General features: G+C 38.3%; 1 protein-coding gene across 3 annotated transcripts in view; it reads right to left on the bottom strand.

Moving 5' to 3' along the window:
• Positions 1-26,650, bottom strand: part of ROCK2 (Rho associated coiled-coil containing protein kinase 2) — a 93,382-nt gene that overhangs the window by 51,649 nt on the left and 15,083 nt on the right. For all 3 annotated transcript variants that reach the window (XM_048938324.1, XM_048938325.1, XM_048938326.1), the window contains exon 2: positions 4,327-4,408. In XM_048938324.1, the coding sequence (XP_048794281.1) occupies positions 4,327-4,408 (82 nt within the window). The remainder of the gene's footprint in view (positions 1-4,326; positions 4,409-26,650) is intronic.

Below are 26,650 nucleotides of genomic sequence, written 5' to 3'. Positions count from 1 at the left end.
CTGTCAAGGATTGGCCTTAAAGAAGCCAAAGGAAAATAAAAGAGCAAATTAGCTCATTAACTCAAAGTAAGATCTAAATTTCTAAGATGTCTCTTGGTATGGAACATTCCACCTGTGTCACTGGCAGGAAGTATGGAAGACAGAAAATTACAATCAAAGGCAGTAATACCCTGATGTGTTTTTCGTTTGTAACCATGTAGTACTCTCAAGTGACATTACAGAATGTAAGGGAAGGAACTAGAAATGTTAATTTTGCAAGAAGTTCATCTTAATGAATACAACTACTATGTAAGCACTGTTTGCTTGGAGAGGAAAATGGTAATAGCAACTTTCCAGGAAGTCTCTTCAGGTGTTCAGCTCCTGCTGAACAAGCAGACAAGCGACACGTCTGCAGCAGATGTTCCTTCTATTGTAAAGATGCTTGTGCCATTACAGCTTGGAAGTTCACCGTTCTCCCAAATATTAGCAAGTCACTGAGATGATGGAGGTCTTCAATTTTTGAGCAATGCTGGAGAATGCACAGGAAGTCAGTGATCAGTTTATGTAGCCAAGGCTTCTGGACTGTATCAGGCCTATTGATGGAGTCGTTCCCTGTGTAGCTTGGTCTTCCTTGAAAACAGTTCTTCATTCACTTCTATTCTTGACAGTAGATTATCAACGACTAAATAGTTTTTGTTGGTGCTTAAAACAGTTGCTTAATTACTTAAATTTTCCTTATAACAAAAGTTAAAGCAGCTAATGGGCTGCATAGTACCTGCGTGGGAAACAATCTGAAAAAAGGATAAGCCACTAAGACATGATTCAACACTTGACAAACCTCAGATGGCAGGAGAAGGGACTTGGAGGAATGTATTCAATCTTTTGCCACAGAGCAGATGACAGAAGAGGAAAAGAAAAGATCATGAAAGATTTACTATACCAAGACTGTGGTGGAAAACTCAACTTTCCTTTCTAAAATTAGCAAGTTAATTCTTGCTCTCAGAGGACTATGAGATTCCTCTCATTGTTTTGGCAATTGGATATTACGCTGTTCTTTCCTGTCCCATGAAAACTGAGGGGGAAAAAAAAACAAACAAAAAAAAGCCCATAAAACTTCAACCAGAATCCTAACAGTAAACTAAAGTATTTTGAAACACTGAAAGGGACTGGTAGTACTTATGTGCCTCATGTGATAAGTATGTGTCCTACTTTGGTTCCATATCTTGGAAAACGTGGCAAGAAAGCAGAATAATAAGGGAAAGCAGGTGACAAAAAAGTTCCTTGTGTACTAGGCATGTGAAGAGGTTTCTTCCGTGAAGTGGTAACAAAACAGCATATACTAAACTCATACAGTACATGCAGTTAATAAATGTTAACTTTGTTAAGACAGTTAACACTTGAGTTTCATGAGTTGAGATGAATATTAATGTCTCAGCTGAAAAATAAATTATTTAATTTCTAAATTAATATAATCAATTAATAAAACATTAAACCAACCACTAATGACTTGCAGTAGGTGTGAATTAGGGTGTTTTCTAATCCCTGGGAAAATGGTTTTTAAAAAGTGCCCTTTACAAAGAGACGGTTACTGTGGAAGAATTTTAGTTAGCATTTTCCACAGCTTTTCAAGATTCATGTAACATGGATTAAAATACTTATCTATAAATTCTAAACTCACAAAATGGCCATGGTACCCCTCTGCATTCCTTGGGACACATTTCTGCCTGGAGGAGAGATGCAAACTTCCAGAACAGCCCACTCACCAGAGACCTGTCAGAATCTTTTTGACACGAATGCTCATCTATGGCTTTGCTACAGCTCTTCAGATGCTTAGAAAAATCAGAAGAGACAAGAACTCTTTGTTCCATAACCTAAGACAGTGCCAACTTACTGTTCCGTCAATTAATGTGATTTCCAGCTCCTCTACCAGGCCCACAATAGCAAGAAGCTTCAGAAAGCACATGTATACTCTTCTCTTACACTACATATACTCTTCCACTGATACTGGCTACTCTTAGTTGTCTCCAAAGACATAAGGTATGGGTTCAACTCAAAGCTGCGTAAAATGACAACAATAGTAAGAATCTGTTTGAACCCTTTGTGCTGGCAAAAACACTGAAAGAATGACCAGAAACCGGTCACTTCTTCTTTTGCCAGACTAGTTTTAACAAAAATCAACCAACAAACCAACCAAGCCTGCATTAATACTAATCAGTTCCCCAGTCTGCTTCAAATAAACCACACACACCTAAAGAAAACACCTGAAAGAACTCTGAACCAAAGCACTGGTTTCTGACTCTTCTGACTCAGTTGCAATTTGGCAACGTATTATTAGCTTCAAGAGTCTACAAAATTCTCACTTCAGAAATACTTTTCAAGAAGTACATCACAGATGGTATGCAGTACTACTTTTCATTTCCTCACAGGCAGTACTGAAACAGAAGTTACATTGCTAAATTCTGAAGAGATGAACAGCTTCACAATGTGTGGATCAAAGTACTTTGCTGATATATGTTTTTCTTTTTTTTTTTTTCCCCTCCCCCAAGTACAATAGGTAAGGATAAAGGGTAACTCTTAAAACACATAATTAACTACTGAGACTTTAAAGGATTCATCTATCTGCTATTGTCAGATTTTATTCTTTTTCAAAAGAGCCCAGAAGTCTCTTTCGCTAGTATTTGGCGATTTCAACTATAAACCATCAGCTGATTTAGAAAACAAAGGCAGTAATAAAACCGAACCAAAGAAGATTTTTGCGTTCCTGCCATAGCTGGTAGCCTGCATGCCACATCAGATGCTTAGTAATATTTAATGCAGCAATGAGAGAGAAGCTAGAGTAGGAGAAGGAGCAGCAGGCATCAGAAAGGGAACGCAGACTGCAAGAATACTCAGGGGTTGCAGGAAAAAGAATCCAAGGTTTAATTGTTTTCCCACAATTGCTTGTCTGAATACTTCACAAGTACTGATCTTCTAGTTAGAAAATGTTTCTAATTGTCTCCTACTGCAAAAATAGTATTCTAATATGCATGCAGATCTGAGTGGTCCATAAAAGTTTCTGTAATTTATTTCATTTTTGTATTTGCTGCAAATTGGTCTTCTCCCTTCGCATTACACTTACAATACGTGCAAGTAACAAAATTATTTAAAAAGCAGTTCCCAACTTTTCCATTCAAATACATTTGTTTGAGGTCAAATGAATTCAAGACCAAGAAATACTTCAAGGTATGCTTCCACTTCCCAACCCACTGTTTCTTATTTGCTCTATCTTGAGTGATTTCAACAAATGGATGGGCAATGGTCAAGCCAAAACTTCACAGAGAAGCAATCAACTCCACATGAAAAAAAAAACATGACAAGGCTTTATACCAGTGACCACTTATTTGAGAAGTGTAAGAGGACATTCAAAGTAGTCCTAGAGCAATGGAGAGCAGGCTCATAATTCTTAACAGGAAAAAATGAAATGGGAAGTGGCACTCACAGTAATTTATATATGCAGCTGAATAAGTCTGAACAACAGTTGTCCTAAAATGTCTTACTTGCTGCAACTTATATTTTAAAGCAAATGATCCACTATTTCTACAGTATTTTATGTACAAAGACGGACAACACTTTAAGAAGAGTAAAATATAGTTACTCTGATGCAACAGTCCTACATTTGCACAAGGTTAATGAACGCTAGGATTCTGTCTACAAATAATTTGCAGAAAGTCAAGCATTTACACAAAGGTTCAAAAATGCAACTAGAGATTTTAAGGTACAGTAATTAAGTTCTAAAAATCAACAGAAGATGCCTCTTAGAATAAAGAAGACTTCATACATTTTGTGTAATTAATTCTTACTTCACAGTAACTAAAAAATGTTTTGCAAATACTTCAAAGTACATATACATCAAATCATAGAATGTTTTGGGTTGGAAGGGACCCTTAAGATCAACTAGTTCCAACCCCCCTGCTATTGACCAGGTTGCTCACAGCGCCATCCAGCCTGGCCTTGAATACCTCCAGAGTGGGGGTATCCACAACCTCTTTGGGCAACCTGTTCCAGTGTCTCACCACCCTTACAGTGAAGAATTTCTTCCTAATATTATAAATATAACATAAAAGTATTTATTTTAAGTGTAGTTCAAAAATTACATTCTACAATCAATATTATCCAACACGTTTTCAACAATATAACTCCTCCAAATGAAGCATCTCTGCAATAAGTGACCCTTCAAAGCTTTCTGAATACACGAAGTCAGAGGTGTGAAAAATAGTAAAATGAACACTAGTGATGCATTTCTAACCACTCAGCTCCTAAGATTGCAACCACCACATTGTCATTGTTTAAGGGCCACTTTCAACTTACATCTATTTAGGAAATTATCAATGTTCTTGTTCTTCCTCAGCGCCGGATAATCCAGATCAAGGACCAAAGAATTCAAGCCATCCTGAAAACAAATAAAAATAAGTTGAGTTCTAAAATCTAATGTAGTTACTACATCACTTTTTCTAAGAGTCGCAGGCTGAGACAGGTTATATATTATTCAAACAGGTATTACATTCCTAGTAGGCAGATAAAACAAGATCTCAAGTATACTTATACCTCATTCACCCCAAAGCAGTTAAAATACCATGACTGGCTCCAAGTTGGCTTAGAAACATTACAGATACATCACAATCCCTTAGTGGCAGAGACTTAAGCTGGAGTAACACTTTTAATCTTAACCAGTAGTACTCTTTCTGCTTAAACACAGACTTAATATTCTCTGTTCAATCAAACTGTCTCATTTTTTTCTCCACTTTACATTTTTCCTGTGTATTTGAAAACTTGACATTTGCATTACCCACATTATTACTTGTTCACTGCTCTAAGAAAATCTTGAGCTCGTTTTTAAGGTTTTTGAACCTCAGCAGGGCGCAGAGATTTTAGTTAGAGACGACATCGTGCTTATTAATTAATAAGCAGCCAACAGCCTTTCAGCCTTCTTAGTACCTCACGCATGTAAATAAGGCCACAGCTAACAATCCTCTTTTTTGTTTTCTAAATATGCCTGGCAAGTGATCACTTCTGGTTCAAATCTCATTATTACAGTTATTCTAATAATATACCTACTGGGATAGACTTAAAGACAGGGCCTGAGATTATAAAACACGTTCTGAATGCCGGGCAGTATAGAATATGTTACATATACAAATAAGATGACCTCATTTGTTGAAATGTCACTTCTCAGTTTCACCACAAAAAAACATTCATAGTTAAGCACATTTTCAATATTGAGAGATGGAATTGCAGTACTTTTTTTTTTTTTTTTTTAATTAGTTATTTCTGCCTCCAGCAAAGGAAGTATTTTGGAAAATATCAGTAGCAGACACCAGACCACGCATGGAAAACAAGGCTTGCTCAAGAAATTACAGGACAGATATATTTGTGTGATTTCCTATACAGACGACTAAAGGTCAGAGACTACAAGCTTGCCTTTCCTCTGCTTAAATTCATACGAAAATATCATTAGCATCTCACTAGGATCACCTTTGAGGTTCCCAAGAGAATTTCATTTATTGTATTTGACATAAATCTAGAAAATCAGACTTGCAGATGTACTAAAATATTGCACGAAACATAAAACTTCAAGGCTTCAAGTTGCTTTGAAGGCAAAAGCTCACAAAAGGTCCATCTTAACAATTAGGAAATCAACCAAAGGAAGCAGGAGGCCTGTACAGATGAGTAAGGAACTCCCAACTACACTCAGACATGAAATAGAAGTGTACATGAGGCAGGAACAAGGGCAGGATATTGGGAGGATGAAGCTGACATCCCAAGGTGTAAGGCCACATTAGGAAACTCAAGGCTGATCTGCAGATGAGTTGGAAAAGTTTGAAAAAGGCAACAAGAAAGGGTTCCACAAGTACATCAACAGCAGAAGACTCGGAAGACGTGGGCCTGCTGCTGAAAAGAGCAGGGCAAGCTGGTAACAAAAGGTAAACAAAAGACAAAGGCACTCAAGGCATTCTTTGCTTCAATCTTTGCTAGTAAGATCAGCCTTCAGGAATCTTAGGTACCTTGTACCAGAGGAAGTGGGAAGACTGAAGTCAGAAAGACTTCCCTTGGTGAGGACCAAGTGCCAAGACCCAGTCCTCCATGACAGGAATGCCTGAACAAACTGGACTCACGCAGGTACATCTGTGATGGGATGCACCTGCAAGTGCTGAAAGAGCTGGCCATGCATTTCAAAGGCCCCATGCAGGGGCCTTTGAAAAGGTAATGGCAATGAAGAGAGGCTACTGAACTATGGAAGATATCTGTCTTCAATTAGGGCGAGGAAGATTTTGGGATCTAAAGGCTGGATAACCTCACCGTAATTCCCAGGAAATGGGAATCCTCCTGAAAACCATTTCCAAACACGTGAAGGACAAGAAGGTGACTAGGATTAGTCAGCATGGATTTATGAAGGGGCAATCACGTTGGCCAGGCTGACAGCGCTCTACAATGAGGCAACTAGCTTGGTGGATGAGAGAAGAACAGTTGTTGTTTATCTCAACTTCAGTAAGACATTTGTCATTGTCTTCCACAATGTTCTCATAAACAAGCTGATGAAGCACAGGTTACACAAGTGGGTGGTGAGAGGACTGAAAACTGGCTGAGAGACTAGGCCTGGAAGATTTTGATCAATGGCCAAAGTCCAGCTGGAGGCCAGTCACTAGCGGTATACCCTGGGGCTCGATACTGGGGCCAGCAACTTTTAGCAACTTCATTAACCACCTGCTGCACCCTGCAAACAAAACAAACAAACAAACCAAATTAGGGGGAGTGTCTGACACACCACAGGGCTGTGCTGGCCTCATTCAGAGGGGCCACAAAAGGCTGCAGAACTGGACAGAGAGGACATGTGAGGAAACGCATCCAAGGAGGAACAACCCCAGGCAAAGGATTCACCTTTTAAACTGTTTTGTATTGTTTTACGTCACTTTTCAGAACTTCCTTTCGAAAAGAAATATAGTGTTACTAAGCCCAAAGAGAAGGCAATGAATAATACACAGTATCAATTGTGAATTACTTTAATTAAAGCCATTACTTGAGTCTTGATTTTAAACGTTCCTGAAAGACCTATCAAGGAGAAAGGAGTGACGGCCTAGGACATCATACTCTCCTTTCAGACAGACTGAAAACTCAGCACCTACTATTAAATTTGATGAAGTTTTTGTGGACGATACAATAAATCTAAAACAAACTACTGAAGTTGTTAAGTACTTGTGGATTAGTCAATGCTTGGGTTGTCCAATGACCTGGACATTCCCCAACGGAAAGTACTCTGAGTTAAGACTTCCTGCAAAAATCACGTGATAGAATACGTAATTCCAAACTCTAGCAAGCACCGGCTTCCAAAAAAGGACTTGTCATTCTAGCAGATGTAGCAGAGCATGGCAGCAGAAACACACCTCTTTGCCTCGCAACATGTAGGAAAGGACAGCATTGAATGACACAATGGAATACACGCAGGCCATGTTCTACAGTTTTACCTAGCACAGTGAAGTCCTGATTCTAACCAGCAACACATGGCTCTAAATACATATGTCTTAAATTCATATTTCCATTAATATATTTGCAATGTAACAGCATTAATGAGACTGTAGCGTACAACTTAAAGTATCAAAATGAGGGCCTTTGTTACTCTCTAGCACCCCTTAAAGTAATTAAAAGTTTCACAGTAGGTCTACAGTATACTTTGATGGTGAATTACAGGTCTCATATGCACAAATTCCATAGGAAAAACTAGTTCTCTAGAGCTCCGAGCACATTCTTACTCTATTTTGTCCTCCACAGTCAACTACCTTATTTGTCAGTCTTTTGCCATTCTTTTTTTGTTGCTATTGAAACAGAATTTTAATAGCCACTTACAATTAGGTATGCATTTTAAGGGAAAAGATGTAAAAGCACTCAATTTTATCACAAACTAATGAGGCATATTTTTTTTGGGGGGGGGGGGGGGGAGGAGGAAGTGGGGGGGAGAAGGGGAGATCAACTGATATTTTAATGCTTTTCGTGCAAAGCTGTTTTAAAGCTTGCTTAAACAAAACACTGCTAGTGTGTTCTATTTATATCTTATGCACAAAGTAAGGGAAAAGAATTAAGTTATCAACCGCAACAGACGTTTTAGTGAAACTGGATTACAAGGTCCAAAGCAACCATAACTTCCAAGTTAAACTGAGCTGTGACATTTCAGATGTCACTGTTTATTCCCTAAGTCGCTCCAATTCCAAAGTTTTTTTGTTTTTTTTTGAGGGCTATAAAAACTGAGAACCGTATTTGTAGCTATTTTTTTTATTAGTTCTGTCTCCTTTTCATGAACATGTTTTTAAGGTAGATCTCAAATTCTCATCAGCATATGCTTTATGAAAGTGCCTTGTACATTAGCATTTTGTCAGAAAGTGGTTCCTTAAAGCTTTAGATTTTCATTAAAAGGCCCAGTTTACATTACTTGACTCTAAGATTGCCCTACAAATTAAAAAGATGGATCCAAAGACTACATAGTCAAATGGACCCCTCAAACTGAAGATAAACAATCCAGGAAATGACATCTCCTCTGTCTAGGCCTCACAGATAAAGTCACTTGAACCAGGAAATATGTTATTAAAGTGATTTCACTGTTCACTTCCTCTTTCTGTTATTACAAAAGGTTCAGAAGCTAAACAGGCCCAAAATAGCAACTTCCAAACAAACACACTGTTGGCAAAGACAGCTCTGCCCACACCATTCCATTAAAAGGCTTTTGCTCTTGGCAAACAGGCTGAGACACTCTCTCAGGACTGTTTTCCAAGAGAAAAGTCCACATTAGATATTTTTGCACCACCGTCCTACATCAAGAGAGACGGGGTCCCAACCACTCTGGCACCAGAAATCTCTGGGGACAACGCTGACTGAGAAAGCCAAACAGTGCAACTCCTACTGTGACAATGCCTGAATTAACTTTTTTTTCTTAAAAAAAAAATAAAAATAAAAAATCTTAGGAGATATTAAAACTATTAGATGTTTAAGTTTTTTTATTTGTGACAAACGAGGTTATAGCAGGGAGAATTAATGTTGGCTTCTAAATAACCAGCTCAATGTTAATTCACAGCAAACCCACCAAAGCCCTCGCAGAATTAAACCATTCCATGCTGATTCTCATTTTCAAAACTAAAATACTTATTTGAACCTGTCTAAAGGTGATGCACACATGTACATTCCACAGGATGCCAGAACAGCTTAAGCTACTTCCATTTACTCCTTAACTTTATGCTGAGGAAAAAAAAGTAGAAACAACTCAAGGCCAAAAACTAAGCACAAAACGCTTCCTTAGCACCCACAGGCAGCAACTCATAACTCTGGAAAACCAGCAAAGTTCACTAAAGCATTACATGTAAGAAACTCTCTTTCCTTTTTGTCAGCTGCCCGAGTCCTCAAATAAATTTTAATAAACTATGCTGCAGTAGGAAGAAAGGACAGAAAAGTATGTAACTTCAGACCACATTTTTCTAATTTGACCTATGTGCTTTTTAAAGCACTGCTTCCTTAATCTCTGCACACATGAACTGACCATCTAATGACTCTTCACCAGGATTAAATACCTGCTATATTCTTCTATATGACAAATGGACCCTTAAATAATTCTTGTCTTTCCTAAGCGATTATTTCTTTCCGTATCGCAGATGGCACCTTTGGTTACTCAGTAACAGCATACAATAGGAAAAAGAACTGACAGCTCATACGCAAGGCAAGCATACTGTTTTTCCCCAGCTTATTCTACTCTAGTGATCATTAGAATACACTGTAATTCATTGTTATATTATTTAAGATTAATCAGTGTGTGAAGGAATACTTCATGTCATGATAATAAAGCCAGTGTTTTATGTGCAGAAGTTTGCTTTTCTCCAAGTTCTTCAACAGTTCTACATTAAATAACAGATTTCAGTTTTGACAGTATTGAGTACATGCACTTCAGAAACCTGAATGCAGTTGCCCACAAATAAATACATAAATATTTAACAGCAGGTTTTAACGTGCAATTTCCGTACAGTATGGAATAAGTACTAAAGCACAAAATAAACACAGTCTGTAATTGAATAGATGTAGATCTTTCTTCATTGTACAGTGAACCTCTCACTGGTTGTCACCACGTGCTACCTCCTACATGCACACTGTAATGGTTTTATGCTGTGATGTCAAACTGTTTAATTATAAAGACAGGATGACAACAGACCAAAAATGGCTGCATCCTTACAGACCAATGAAAGAATAAACACGAAGCAAAAAGGCAATCAAAACAATTATCCTTAAAAGGCAGGAGATGGGGGATCTTCCCAAACTATAAACCTGCATTGAACCCAGAAGATTAATATGTGAGATTAAGGTTGCAAGCTTTTTTTCCTGTTTCTCATAAAAATAAAACAGTGTAATATAATCAAGTTCTGACAGAATACACGATAAAGCAAAGCATCTTAACACAGGAGTAAGAGAGAAGATTCACCACTCTCATTAGCAAAACTATATGGTACAGGAAATGATGGAGAAAATATCTGAAATGTAATTATTAGGAGTGTGGTATAAGATTTGGAAAAGTGTGTCAAATAAATTCATCTGGGTTTGCCCCGTTAAAACTCTGGGGAATCTTTTCATTATCATTATAAAGCATCAGAATGAGTAACTTATCTGTTAAAAGCAAATAAAATCAACACATGACACCAAGCTCAGAATTCCAAGCATGTGCTTTGTACTGTATTTTAAATTATCTTAAAATGAAGAAAGAAGTAACAATAAAGGAATCAACTCAAGGGATGAGCACAAAAAACTACACCATCAGATGTTTTTGAAATGAACTGAATGTATACAACGTGAAAACAGGAATAATTAAACAGGAAGATAACAGGAAAAGACAGAGTTATAGGGGATCAGAATTCCAATCCAGGCTGTATAAACAGGAGGTTCACTGTGCAAAACCTCACAGAGGACTCATGTTCTGTATGTAGTAGTACAGCCTAAGCCAGTGTATTGCATCCAACTTTGTGAATCCCTATAAAAACAGCAGAAGACAAGTTGGAGGAGAACCAAGAAGAGGATAACAACAGCAGGAAAGTGACAGGCAATGCACACATGGGAACACTGTGGAAACCAAAGATTTTAGTCTTAAAAAAGATCTGCTTTAAAAAAGACATGACAATTCTGTTCAAAACATTAAAAGCCGTTGTGAACAATAATGATGGATGTTTTCCCACATCTCCAGAAACAGCATAAGAAATTGGCTGAATTTCAAGCAAAGATTCAGGTTACAGACTAGGACAAAACCCCTGAACAGCCGCAGCGACGAACTGACATCATATACCGAACCAATGAAGCTGAGAAATTTGCTTCACGGGAGACGAGCAGGTTAGCCCAGCATTTGTTGCAGTAGTTCCACCACTGAGTCTGCCTCTGTGATAAAGACTCTATTGGAGACTGCTGACAGCCCTTCCAAGCCTGCCTGGGAACTCTTCAGAGCAGAACTGAAGAAATGCCCAAAAGTGGGACCTTAGGCCAGTGGACTGAGAAAGCATAGTAAACTGGCAGCTGTCACTAAATGTACAGCAAATTAATCTTGCCATCATCCATTTTAATTAAACAATGCATTAACAGTTTGCTTTCCTCCCAAATGTAACTGTAAAATTCATTACTTGTTTCTCTGCCAAATCAGCTATTTTCCATTTTCTCCATAAACCTTTGCAAAACAAAACGGGTCCTGCATGCCTTGCTAGTTAGCTCTGTAGCCGTGGAAAATTCAACAGTTCAGCACAATCTCCTTTATCAGAAGTCACTGTACATTTCCAGGTTCTTTAGTTCACTTTGATTTTACAATCCTTATTGCCTCCAAAAAAAAAAAAAAAGAAAAAAAAAAAAGTGCACTGAAGCCAAGAACTGCAAACCTCTTAAAATAACACCAGAGATAATTTCGTATTAATTTGAATTCTCTAAAGCCTTTAATAGCAAGCTTAGCTTCTTAACAAGAGAATAAAGGCAGCATGGTGATTTTGCTTGTTAACTCCTGCTGCAAACCATTTATGCATCACTTCAGGAGATTTTTCAAGCAATTGGGGAAAATAGCGTGAATATTAGATTTGCAAGTAAACTACCAATGCACAGAAAACAAACCTGTGCCTGGAACTGCTCCTCTGCCCCCCTAAAGAAGTGGAATTACCTACTGCCCATAAAATTCCAACAGAAAGCACAGCTTCTTATTCATTTCTTCCCCCCAGAAAGCAGAACTTTCACAGGCTACAGCTGCAGGAGTCAGAGGTAATAACAGGAATACAGACAAAAGGTCAGAGCTCATCTGCTGTGGAGGCAGGAGACAGATGTACAGCATATTCTTAAAAACCTGTTTTGACCACAAGGCCATCCTTGTTTCATACTAAATAAGGGCTCTGCTTCTCCATCATGAAAATGTTTCTCTTTCCTTACCCTCAGGCAGCCCCGTCTGCGAAGTCAGTTTCAGCAACAAGCCACTGCACCTTACACAACCACAGCCATCTATCCCTCAATTTCACTGTGGGCTTATTTTTGGATAAATATATTTTATATGTATTACACCATATATTATATTTTTCACTAATCTGCTTAGGAGTTGTGGATAAAGAAGATGTAGGAACCAATCTGACAACTAAGATACTTAAGAGTCCATAATGAAAGCTGTTAAAGTCTCACAGTAATTGGAATCACAAAAAATGAGACCAGAAAGTAAAAAATCAAGACAGCATCTGGCAGCCTCCTCCTCTGAAAGTACAATTAACTGCAAGAAATAAAAGGACTTTTTTCCCCCAATCAATGATACAGAACAGTTACAAAATCTCTCTGTACTAAAAATATCAGCAAGTATTTAGAACATTTCCAACCCAATAAGTGCACCTCTCATGTTACCTCCTGCCTAACCTCGAATTTGATGCCAGCAGTGCATTCTAAGCAGCTCTACTTATATCTTAAAATACAATTCCACGAACCCAGAATTCCACTTAAAGTGATACAGAGAAGTGAAGCAATCAAAATCGCATCTAACATTGGAGTAAAGAATTCTATTGCAGTATGGAAAAAAGGCAGAAGACTTATTGCCACAGATTGATTATTTACTTATATTTTTAAAAAGCTCAAGGTGTCCAGACCAATCCATCAGGCACCAGGATACTCTGACCCATTTGCTAGCAAAAAAAAACAGGAAAGAAACAATTCAAGTCAAAAAAAAGAGACAAAACACAAAGTTCTACCATTTAGGTACTCATACAACAACACATGGATGCGTTTTGTAAAGGAAAACTAGAAAGGAAATAAGTGTAAAAATGACAGCTGGGAGAAAGGTAAGAGACAGCATGAAAAATGCAATATTGTGTAAACAGACACAGGGGAAAAAAGGGAGAAAAATTATTTTAAACATTGATGAGTCAAAAGACCTTGTTCAACCTTAAATTATGTTTGTTCTATCATCTAGTAGAATGCACAGCAACACACTTGGCTAAAGGCTGACTTTGAATAAGTAGCTACCTAATGATACTGGAAGAAAATTTATGGAATTTAAACAAAATAAGCATATAATTTAATTATACCAATCATCAAGATCTCAAACAACTAAAGCTAAAGGCATTGGAGGTATACGAGGCCAGGCTGGATGTGGCTCTGGGCAGCCTGGTCTGGTGCTTGGTGACCCTGCACATAGCATCTAGTTGAAACTAGATGATCACTGTGGTCCTTTTCAACCCAGGCCATCCTGTGATTCTGTCATTCTATGAAAGATTATCAACACATGGAAAACCAATCTTTTTTCCCAATAATGTACACGCATTACAGATTGGTGAGGAGATCATTATCTTAATCCAAAAAAGTTAAGCAGTTCTAAAAAATGTCTTTCACAGAAATAGACTAGAAGTAGATGAAATGATTTACAAATCCTTTCAGATTATTTAATTATATTTTATTATTTAATTATATTACATGAATACCTAGTTTTTAAAACAAACTGACATTCTTAGAAGTATTTATATCTGTTCACAATGATAGCTAATATAAACCTTGTTTGTTTGTTTGTTTGTTTCCCAGGCTTTTAAAAAGGTATTGAACTCAAAAAACCATTCTTATGCAATCCTTCTAAAAAAGGCTTGCAGCTTTCTTTAGTTAAACTGCATCTTCACATAGCATAACTCCCCTTTCATACATACAATCAGCTTCATTTGTGGAGTGTGAAACAAGCACACTGCAGCATCCTGCTCCACAGTTCAACATGTGCCCTACTCCAGAAGCAAACCTCACCGATGACTCTAGATTGCAATAAAATTTATTATTAATTGTCTCTCAAAAAGATAACACATTTTTCCATAAAATAAGCTTACACATAAGTATTAAAATACATTTAAATGCATTTTTTAAAAAAATCATTCAAATTCCAGTTCCTGCGTTGGAACTATTGTAAAACATTGTATATTTTACAGTGGAACGGGAACTTTTGGAGATTGCTTCTGCTGAAACTCAAACACGTTTAGGGTTTGACAAGACCATCTTCCATCCTTTGTAATATCCATGACGACCAGGTTTTATCTTGATTTGAAATCTGAAGAAGTTGGTTACCAACTTCCATAACAAGAAGATATTTAGGAGGCTGCTAGCTCCCACCTCTAGCAACAGAAAGGAACATACTGGATTGCACACTAAGTACCACCAGAATTGTTTGACCTTCTGTGTTTTTTTCCCTAGAACTGGAAGAATACCTCTTCCTTTGTCATCTGAAATCATTTGAAGAATCTTCCCATTCCTGAAATACTAACAAAAATAAAATGAGAAGAAAAAAAGGGGGAAAAAACCACATAACTGGCTTTGAGCAAGGGATAAACCCAGAGTACCTCATGAAATCAAATCTGAATTAATCCCTGATTCTACAATTCTGTTTGACTTGAATACAGGCAGAATGGCACCATTAAGATCAGTTGTTATACAATGGGTTCAAAAAAATTTCTCATTTAGCAAATGATAGTTGTTAAATAAATAAATCCTTTACTGGGGAAAATAACAATAAATAATAATAAAAAAAGAAAGCATAACAGTAGCATAGAAGGGTGGTTGACAGTGACTTCCTCTCTACAGATTGCAAGGGATTAACTTCAGAAAGCTTGATGAAGTGAGAATCTAGTGTTATTTACTACTGTAATTACTCATTTTTCATGTCCCGAAGCAGAAAGTTTCTTCTGCATATAAATCAGTATTAATCACATATTTCACCTAGGGGATCATTTAGGACTTTCACACTGCAATCAGTTAAGCCCCAAAGCTGGGAATAAGATCTGGTAAAGCTTTTGACCTTAGCTGGAAGAGGAGGAGGTCCAAAGGGACACGGAAAAGGTCAGGTAATTTCATTTGAGGGATTTTTCCAACTGCTTTATCAATGAACTAATGTAGTAATGGAAGAATGATTGCTTGTTTAGTCACTAAAATCCTAAGATTTTTAAGGTAAGTTTTAAAAGACTGTAACTTCTGAGTGAGTGTTGAGCCTTGTTTTAGAAGCTGCTAACAAAAGAATACAGTATAAAATTGACGTTTCTACCCCTAGTCAACCACAAACAGAGGAAATACTGGCTCTTGACTTCTGACCAGTTTATCTAGCCATAATCCCCCCTTTCAGTGGATCTTGCTATATACTCCGCATTATGAATCAATTTGCAGATTCCTATGCCTGCAGCTAAATACTGGAATGTCTCCTATTAAACCTATTTCTCTTAAACCTGGAAGTATTTAGTCATGCTGCCACTGGAAAACCGCAATATACATGAATAAAAGCATATCCATGATCAGAGACATTTACATCTTGGCAATGAAAGGATATGAAGGGTGGTATGGAAGACTTCTGTGAGTAAATCAGCAGCAGAAGTAAGTCAATAAAGACATGCTTTCTCAGTGCAATTGATGACATAGCAATAGAAGTCATAGAAAAGCCCAGGCCACCTGATGGCTTCTTTGCTGCAGTCTCCTGAGACAGCTTTATTCCAGTGATACTGAAGAGATGCATCCGAGGGAGTAGAAGGAGCACATTGGAATCATTTCCAGGCTGCTCTACCACCTTCAAACACTCACAGCCCTTGAGCAAAACAGCAAGTGTTAGGCCCATCTTCAAGAAGGGCATGAAACACAATCTGCAGAACGACAGGCCTGAATTTCCACTAACTTCAGGCCCCAGAGCAGTTATGAAGGTAATCTCCCTGAGAGCAACTTCCAGACACACAAAGAAAAAGACAGCTGAAAAAACAGACCACAATCAAATTGTGTCCCATCAATCTGACTGCATTCTATCACAAAAGGCAGCAGATGCAAGCTGCCACATAGCAAATAGCACTCAGCTACACAGAAACACTTTTTCCACCACCAGGAGTAGCCAAACATTGAAAAGCATTGCACAGAGATCATGGAGAGTCTGTACTTGGAGATCTTCAAAACTTCACTCCTAAACATCATCATCTAATTGAACCTGCTTAAAAGCAAGTCAGCAGCCTGGACCAGCAGCCCTGCACAGGCCTGGCTTCCTAGTCTATTCTGGGTTGGATACTTCCATTGCATTTTGCACAGAAGTTTCAATCAGAGCTCAACTACTAGCAAGGTGCCTGTATGTCCTCAGAAACACCACAAAATTATTTGGCTAGATGCTTCTGTTAGAAAAGCTGAAAAGAAATTTTGTGAAACAGTGCTACATCAGGAGTTGCACTGTCATAGTGTTACTGATCAGGGATGAGGGCCTGTCTGTGGAAAATCTTGGCTTGGTTTTGTTTTGTACAGCTGCCAGATCTAAGATAAGAGATGGATAAGCACAAATTGGCAATAGCAGGCAGGATCAAAGGCAGTCACCTTAAATCTGGTCTCTTACATATGTGGTGACTCATATTAAAATCATTTGCTGTTTGGATCCCAGTTAACAGGAAGATGGAAGGCAAACTAACCTAGCATACAAGAAATTCAACACAGAAGGAAGATTTTTTTTTTTTCCACATCTTATGGAATAAAGGTGGAACATTGTCATGGGATGTGTCAAGAAATTCATATCAGTCTGAAGGCTATTTGATCCAAAGGAGATAGAGCTGCAAGAACTACCAGACAGAAAAGCATCCCATTCTTCCTGGGGAGTTCCGAGCTGTGTGCTGCCTCCAGAGGCTGAGAGATTATAACAAAAAAGGTTTCTTTTTGTAACACTCTCCCCTAGGCATTTCCAGCAATTGGCTACTGCCTGACACAGGGTATTAAGCTAGACAGGCTCTTGATTCAATCTGGTTTCCAGCCTAGTCATTCACTGTCATGTTATTACTTTGGGCAACTGTTTCATAATTCGTACAGAAGCTGCTTTACTTCTGACAAGTAATTACAAGGAAATAAGACAGAAACTGTCCTTCAGCACCAGTGTTACATGCTCTGGACAAAAGAGGACATTTGGTGTCAAACTCAAAAATGCCCAAGGAAAAGGAGAAGAGTTTCAACAAGGGACTGAGAGAAACCAGATTACAAACAGCAGGGCAGTTTACCTGCAGTTTACCTCAAACAAGAGAAAATGGCGGTTCAAACATCAGCCACATCAAGTGCTCTTGCTATAACACAGGTTATAAGTTTAAAGAAAGGACTTAACATCAGCCCTGCATGGAATAATGTAGTTCTACAGTTTTTACAGTTCTACTACAGTTTTTCTAATCTTAGCAATCTTAAGAATTAGACAGCTTTTCATCATTTAGCGATATTTTAAGCTAACTTGCATCTGGGAAATGGCAAAATATACACATACAGCTATATTAAAAGCTTTCAAAAATACAGATATAACACAATGCAGGCTGAGCATCCAAAGTTACTTCACTTCTTCCAACTGATGACAATCCTTCCAGTAGACACGGGTAGACACATAATAATGCTTTTCATCTCCCTCCCTAGAAGAAACTTCATCTCTCATTCAGTGGAAACAAAACAGAACTGAGTGTATAAAATTTCTCTTTGGTAATTTAAAAACAACATTCCAGGTACATTCAGTGCTCTCAGGAGTTAACTTTCTTTACAATGCAAAAACCACTCACACTGCAGTTTCTGAAATAGCATGACTGATTATCAATTTTACAGCTGGTTAAACCTCATTCTCATTAGAAAAGGCTATTTGTTGTGGTAATACTCTAGATGGTAATTGTGAAATAAAGTGGGACGCTTAGTCTGGCATTTGCATAACAACTTCCCAGAATATTTTTCTTCCCCAGTATCCCAACTGTAGGTGCAAATCGAACAGCTGGGTGCGCTCATGTATACATCAGATCTTTTTGTTTGCATCTCTGAAAAGGAATTGTATCAAATTAGCAAAGGAAACTGCATTCTAAAAAGATTAAAAATCATAGTGCAGCTCTACTGCTAAGAATGAAAACAGCTGCAAGTTGTAACAATGTTAAATGTATTATTCAACTTCAAAAGAACAATAACGTCCTATTTCTCTTTTTAAGAAAAAAAAATTACTAGTTGTATTTCAGTTTAACTGCACAATGTCAGCAACCTTGAAAATCACTCAAGTCCAACTCAAAATACAGTGATCTCTGCTAACAAAAGCATTATTGTGAAATTGTTCAGAAATTAGCCATGCTGCAGTAAATACAGTTTCTCTGCAGTAGCCATGCTCGAGTTATTGTACAATCTCTCTTCCATTCATTGCGGATGAAGTGCAACAAAATGTTTGCTGTACATAAGCACATTCATGCTCCTAGCCATGAGAACTGCAGTGTGGTTCTCAGATAGCCATACAAGCCTTCATATTTGATCACTTCCAGTAATACTGCATTTTCAAGTCAGCATTCACCTTATCTTCTTTTCCTCTTTAAGTGAAGTCTTGGACTCTGACTTCCTCTACACTAATGAGGAATTAATGAGGAAGGGTATGAAGTGATACATAAATAGCATGCCTTTTTTAGTTGCAACTCACAAGAAAACACTTCAGTGCTAACATATAAACCCAGCATTATGGAAATTTGCTGTGTTGATTTCAACTATTTTTAAAAAGGTGCAATACCCCACCACGTAACTTACTTTCTAATACTTATTTCTAGATTTTGATATCACCTTGTACTCAGTACTATGCAGTTCTATATTTAAGCCATCTCTTCATTCAGAACGCCATTACTCTCAGTTAGATACCAAATTAGAACTCCTAGAAGCATTAATCCCTTATGCTGACTCATTTACCTAAAAATATAACTTCAGTTCTTCGAAAGTACATAGCTAAATTCATTATGAGCTCAAAACACTGATGTTAATCTATACCTTTCAGAAACACTTATTATAGATATTGCTTTCATCACAGTAACAGCTATTTATGAAACTGCTTGTATGTAACCATGCCCTGCCATTTTGTCTGATCCTACCATGATTTTAAATCATCCTGAATAATAAACTGACCGTGAAGCGCCTGTTCAAAAACTGAGTATGAACCAACTGTATTTGTATAACATCAGCAAAGTGAAACTCTTTCCCTGAAGGATAAACAAAGAAAATTTCAGGGAGCTAAAAATACTGCAATCATCAGATTTGGAGATATTTCAGACTCAAAACATTAATATTCACAAATACTGATGCAAATTTGGCTTGAAAACTGTGTATCATTTTTTCAGACAAAGGAGCAGGGAGAACAAAAATCCAAAGACAAGTTTCTACAGTGCATCATGGTACTGATAGTGAAGGTTTAAGCTAAAATGTGGAGAAAAAAAACAAAAAAACAAACAAAAAAACAGGTCAGAGTTTTAGGTGATGCAATATGGGCAAGAAAGGGGGTCAACTGTTAAGAAGTTGAAAAAAATGGAAAAGGATTACATTGCAAAATATCGAAGATCATTTCAAAGACATTTTCAAAGGGATTTTAAACACTGTTATTACATAGACTTGGGCAAAAAGAAGAATGGACCAGATAAAATTACTGTGGTTTCTTCAACCTGAACTGCTTAATTCAAATTACAGACTAATGTTTCTGCACTGATTTTAAATTCTGCTATCTACTGAAGTTTGTGACGAGATGTAGTTAGATTTTAGTTCTGTTTTCTTTAAATGTCAGCAAATGAATTAAGTGGATATTCACCTCTTTACCACTGACCCATACTAGGGAAGAAACTGAAGGGGTCTTCTGCTGCGAGGACAGCCCTGGTTTATGAATGATGCATGATCTACAACAAACAAGCCCGTGGAATCTTCCCCAGTGAAAACACCCAAAGCAAAGTCTTCAATACTGGCCACAGTGCACAGCTGTATTTGATGCCCACACCTCCATTTCAGATCACTACCAACTACAGAATCACACCCCAAAGAATCCAGCCCTGCCTTCTTACTGCACTGCAAATGAAAATGTGGATGATCTCAACAGCTCTTATTTGCACTTTCCATTATAAACCAAAACACAGACAGACCTCCGCCTGCTTAGATCACGTGCACAACCATGCAAAGTTCACAGCACAAATTATTTCTCCTCCCCCTTACTAATCTTCAGTCCACCCACATCACAAGTTATTCCCCTTCAATGGCCCAATCTGCATAATCTGCATAAGATCAGAAAAACAAAACAAAACAAAACAGGAGGACAGTATACACTGTGAACATGATGGGCAAACGACCTCAAGATCAAGAAACGGTTTGCCAGGTACCATAAATTAAAATAGCCAAACACATACCAGTGTCATCCATTAGCAGAAAAGCATCTACCTATGCCATTAAAGCACAAGTAGTTGAGTAGCATCATTTTCTGTTATGTCACCTCCTTATTCCCATTTTTAGAAGAGTTTCTGCAATTCAGGTATGGGAAAAAAGAAAACACCCATGCCCTTAGAAACATTTAGAAACGCTGTCCTTATTTGAACTGTCCTATGTCTGTATTATTATAAAAACATTCGTTAAAAGTATAAAGTGCTGTATATAGTAAGAGTACATTAAGTAAAACATCATAGCATAGCACATTTTTATGATCACAGGATCATAGCATGGTTGGGTTGGAAAGGACCTCACAGCCAAACCACCCAACCCCTGCCATGGGCTGGCTGCTCCCAGCAGCTCAGGCTGCCCAGGGCCCATCCAACCTAGCACTGAGTGCCTGTGGGGATGGAGCACTCACAACCTAGCTAGCCTGTGGGGATGGAGCACTCACAGGTTCTCTAGGCAGCCCACAGCAGTGCTTTATCACCCTCTGAGTGAAGAATTTCTTCTTAACATCTAAACCTAAATCTCCCCTCTTTCTTTTATTTTAAAACTGTTCCCTCTTCAATCTGATCTAGTGAGAGACGTCCTCGCCCCTGGCAGGGGTGATTCTTAAGGTTCCTTCCAGCCCACCTCATTCTGTGATCATTCAGAAATTTCACAAGTAAAAAAGCTAATCTCCTTGCTATGCAGTACATCTGTTGATGAAACTTTACATAATCTTAGTTGGCATTCAAACACACGATTCAAAACTAATACTCCAAGCATCCAATGCCCAAACACACACTTAAAAGTACTCTATTGCTTCTGGTAAAACCTCTCAGTAAAGCCAATGGTCACTCACACATTCACCAGCCAAGGGTACGCAGGAGTGCATTCCATGACACCAGCAAGGAAGCATAAGCAGAGGGAACTGTGTCAGTTCCAGGCAAGGTGTGTTACCATCAGCAGCCAGAGCTGTCCTGCCCTGGTCCTGCTCCTCCAAGCTTGCAGCTCCAGGTAGGAGCACGGCTTTCCATCCCTTCCCTCAGCCAAGCTCAATGCTGAATCTGCCAGAGCTGGGATTGGCCGGGCGCTGAGCTGCTAGGATCTACAGTTCCCTGCCCATACCAAAAAGCCTTCCCTTCCAGTATTTGCCAGCTTCTCCTTTTCATGTCAGAGCAACATGCAACATGCCTGTCAGAAAACTGCAAAGGAGAAGAAAACAGAAATCCCCAAGCCGATAGACAACAGTTTCCCAAATTTGGAGACCATCTTTTGCTTACATCTTAAAGCAAATGCTGCCTCCAGAGCATGAGCCTTACTTTTCTTCCTCATACAGAATTCCATCCTAGTTGAATAAATAAATAACCTTCTTTGCAAAAATGCAGTTTACCAGAAATCAGGGTTGTTTGCAAGGACATGCTGCTTTATATATCAACTTGACATTTACTGTTAACAAAAATGTTAATAAAGATACAGACTCACCCACTTCAGATGGAGAAATATTTTAATTATGTAACTTCTTACTAGCAGTTTTACAGATTGTGTGAAAAACAGGAACTTTTACCATTACAGTGAATTTGCACACATGAACTTTATATTCAAAGTGTGATTTCATATGTGCTGAACTCTGACAGATCAGAGTTTTCAATGGAAAAAATGAAGTTACACTGTGACAAAGGAAATGAGAACACTACATAAAATCACTTCCTGACTACGTAATTATGCCACACAGTAATTTAGTGTATTGTTCTAACTAGCCACCAACTCAGTAAAAGAATCCCCCCTTCTGAACACTGCCCACTGGCACCCCACGTTCCTACATCCTTCCCTGGACAAAGAGGGATTGAATGCAAATGTTCAAGTAGGACAAGCATGAAGAGCAACCGATCTGTAATGCTGCGATTCTCTGGGCAGATTGGAGGATCACTGTCCCCACAAACCCAGAGGTAAGCTCTGTTGTCCAGGAGCTTCAAAGCCAGATGAGTGCTTCTGCAGCTTCCCCTTGCAAACTGAGCTGCACCAAGTGCTTATGCTACAGAAATAAGTGTGAAAACATGCAAATTATTTAACACTCTATTGTATACCTCATCTCCAATATTTTCCCTTGCTGTGGCTCTATCTCAGCTCGATTTCCAGAGAAAATTCATTCTCTCAAAGCTAATTTTGCACTGTTTCTATAATTTGCCATTAAGTGATCTTAATATGAGATGCCTGACCATAGCCATATGTCTTCTTCAAAGTTACGCCGACAGCAAATTGTCAGGTTTTTAAACTCCATCTTATTTACAGTCCAGATTGCCATATTTTTTCCTAAACCTAAACTGGAGACTATCTCAAGGAAAGGAAGTAAAGCTTTCCAGAAACAATTTTAGGAAATCTCTTTACATTACAACACTTTGGTGTTTTTTTCCTCGCCATAGATGCTCATACAGACCCACAGAGAATGCCAGGAGTTTGCCACTAAAGTTAGTACCTTATTTAGAGTCCAGATTACTCACTGAAAACTTTTCTCTTTGCAATCTACCCACCAGAATACAACAGTCAAACCTATTTTGTGGTGAGACAGCAGCACTCCAACAACTTGGCAAAAGCAAAGAAATTCTGAAATATTACTATTAATCCCCATTTAGAAAGAGGCCCAGAGGGTCTGTCACACTGAATGATACTGCTGTCTCAGCATTTTCTTTGAAAGTATTACAGCTACCATGCAGTTCTTGTTGAGCAGCAGCTTTACTGTAAGCATTTCACTTCCATGCACCTCAAAGAACTCCTGAGTGAAACACACTGCACAGTGAAATTCACCACAAGTACCCAACTTAACTGAAAAAATCTGTCAGCCAATTAGCAAATGTTTGATAGAAATGTTATTTAAGAGCACTTCAAAAATGTGACCAGGGAGCAAAAGAGGTTCTGTCTGGCACCAGCTCCCAAAGAGAGGACATCCCTGAATAAACCATTCAGGTTTTAGAACACCAACATTGACAGAGTGCCTGGGTGGCCATATAATGTTGCAGCTTTACATTCTTCGTATATATTTTCCATAATTTCTTGGAATGCAGCTCATGTTTTGAAACAGAAGTCTTTCCAATCTTCATGTTTTATCTGCATGATGTCATTCCATCTCTTTAACCAGATACAGTCTTCGGCCAATTAAGCCATTTCATTAAAAACATTATGTAAATGAGAACATTAATACAAGCTCTCCACTGTTATGCATACCTTCCTGAACATAATAGTGTCCCATTAGGAACAACCTAAGAGAACTATAAATATAAATCTATACATTCTACCCCTACACCACCTTCTTCCACACCTCCAAATACTTGGTTTACACAAATAAATCACACAGTTAATGTGAGCAGATGGGACAGAATATACAGAAATCATTTCAAAACACAAGGTTTAAAAAATAAATTTGCAACGTGATCAAACATATGACAGCTTATTAAAACTGTTTAAATGGAATTCTGCTAGCATTCAAAAATGCAAAAAAAGTCCCAAAGTTGTAGTAAATAAACCTAGCTCTTGTAAACACATGCAGTTATTTGCTACATCTTTTAACAGAGCCTGAAGGTCTTCCATGGATAACAAAATGTGAAACTGCTGAAATCATAAAATATGTTGGCAATTGCTTTGTTTTGGCTCACTGGAAAGAAAAAAAAAAAAAAAAAAAAGATAAAATTAATGGTTTGGGGGAGTTGTTCTGAGATGGAATTTAGCAAGCAACTTCTGCTTTTCCTTAGAACCAATCAGTTCTGGTAATTTTCACAGAAAGTATTCATCAGTATCTGCCATTCTAATATTTATGCTGTACCAAGGACAACTACAGAAGATCCTTTTGAAGCCTATTTCCTCATTTGCCCCATCCCACAGAGAACAGCTACTGTAATCTCGGTGCTGTCAAGCAACATTTCAGTAAGAAGTGCAGACATTGGAAGCTGAAGTCTGTGTTGTGGTTAAGTGATACATGATATCCACAGCAGTCCAGATGGATGTTTCCGGCACTTACTATGCCCGACTCCTCAAAAGAAACTACCAAGGCAGGTTAACATCATCATATCCTTCCAAAGCTGTTACGTTGCACGCATCTAACAACGAATAAATCAATTACAGCAACTGGCAGTAATTTTCAGGGCTGCAGATTAACCAGTCAAGCAGCATATGTTTGCATACAGCGATAACCTATTCCAGGTTTCAGGATGAGGTTCCAGGACAGTCTAAACCAGTCTCTGTCCCCCAGCACAAAAATCCCCACCCCTCCTTTGACTCGGTAGCGATGCCTTTCTCATCCTGAGCAAGCCAGTTTAGGAAGCTCAACTGGACAGGTCTTAAGTCTTCATTTTTGGCCATGTAGCTCCTTAAAGCTGCTCAGTGTAGGAAGGAAAAACAGCAGAAAGAACAGCAACAACAGGCTGGGGGGGGGGGGGGGGAGGAGGGCAAACACACAAAAAAACAACCTTGTTAACTTGTTTCTTTTATTTTGTCAATAGGATTTCTATTGAAAAAAATAGATGTCTCTAGAACTGCTTGTTTCTGCTCATACTAATCAGTCTGTTTTAAGTAAATACTTCTGTAGCTACGTTAGAAAAACATGCTGAAAGCATACTATCAATAGCTGTTATTTTACCTACAAAAATGTTTTGCATCTTGTTGGCTACAGTTCACATCTGAGTGGACTGATACATGTATTTAGAACAAAACATATTTAAATAAAAGTTCTCTGATATGTACACTCTATTTCCCAACTCAAAAAAAAAAAGTGAATATTTCTGTAATTAAACATAAAGCTGTTTAAACATGAACGCAGTACTTCCTTTTGCTTAGGGGGCTGAAAGGTTAGTGAACAAAAAAGAGAAAGGTAATTCTTAAGAAAATCATATGTGCAAGGGTCACTCTGCTCTAACCACACACAGCTCTATCAGTAAACACATATTTTGGGAAAAGTGTCATCACAAACTGCTGTGATTTAAATACTTCCATTTTAAATTGATCCATTCTCTATTTAGAAAAGGTAAGATCACTTTACCTCTTTAAATACACTTTCTTTCCCAACTTATTTAAGACAATGCTCATGACCTCCCAAATAAAAGTGCTGTCTGGATTCCTATTAAGTAGATTGAGCTATTTATCCAGGGTTTCATGTACATACACCTTGCAAAAACCTGAACACTTTCCTTCCTCAACTTCCTACCCCCATTCTGCAGATAAGCCCAGGTTATTCATTCATTTTACATCTTGGCTGTAGTACTGCCATCCAATTTTGCGGACATTAAGACTTCCCAGAGCCCAGTTCTGCTGTACAAAGTAGGGCAGCACTCCTTGGCAGCTAGACAAGCTGTCTCAGGCTTGCCTTTGGCTCCTGGCTTCAACTTCGAAGGCTCTAACCTCAGCATTCCTTAAGAAACAACGCGTGCAGGAACTGCACCTTCCAATATCAAACCAATGGAATCTTCCACCTTAAGATCATGGTTTATAACTGCATTCCTCCTCAGCAAAGAGGCTCTCTGCAACTTGAGAGACTTGTCCAAAACTAGGGGATGAAATTCCACCCAAATGCAGGATGACAGAAAAGCTCACCAACTTCTCAAGCACAAGATACATTTCCTTGTCAGCTGCTGCTTATTTTCTACAAGGCCTTCAAGCATCACAGTGAAGAAGCATAGCAGCTCAAGAGAAAAGAGAAGAGAGTTCCCCAAATTCTAGAGATGAAGGGGGCTGACAGTAGCTATGAAGGCAGTCAGCCCTGCCTGTCTGAAACCAACTGCACCCATTCACTTCTCAGGAGCTCAGCCTTGATTAAGCGCATTCGTCCAACAATATTTGAATTTCATTGCCAAAACCCTCCCCTACACTAAAGTTAGCAGTTACCACAACTACTTATAAAATAAGTGGTAAAATATATTATGTACCTCATGTTGTTGCCCTGGTAGAACATTATTTGATTAGAAAATGCTGCCTAATGTCCAATTAGTATTTGTATCATTTA

This window comes from Lagopus muta, chromosome 2 (assembly GCF_023343835.1).
Source record: "Lagopus muta isolate bLagMut1 chromosome 2, bLagMut1 primary, whole genome shotgun sequence".
In the NCBI taxonomy this organism is placed as follows: Eukaryota; Metazoa; Chordata; class Aves; order Galliformes; family Phasianidae; genus Lagopus; species Lagopus muta.
The sequence above is the reverse complement of the archived record's forward strand: the minus strand, read 5'-3'. Positions and strand labels throughout refer to the sequence as shown.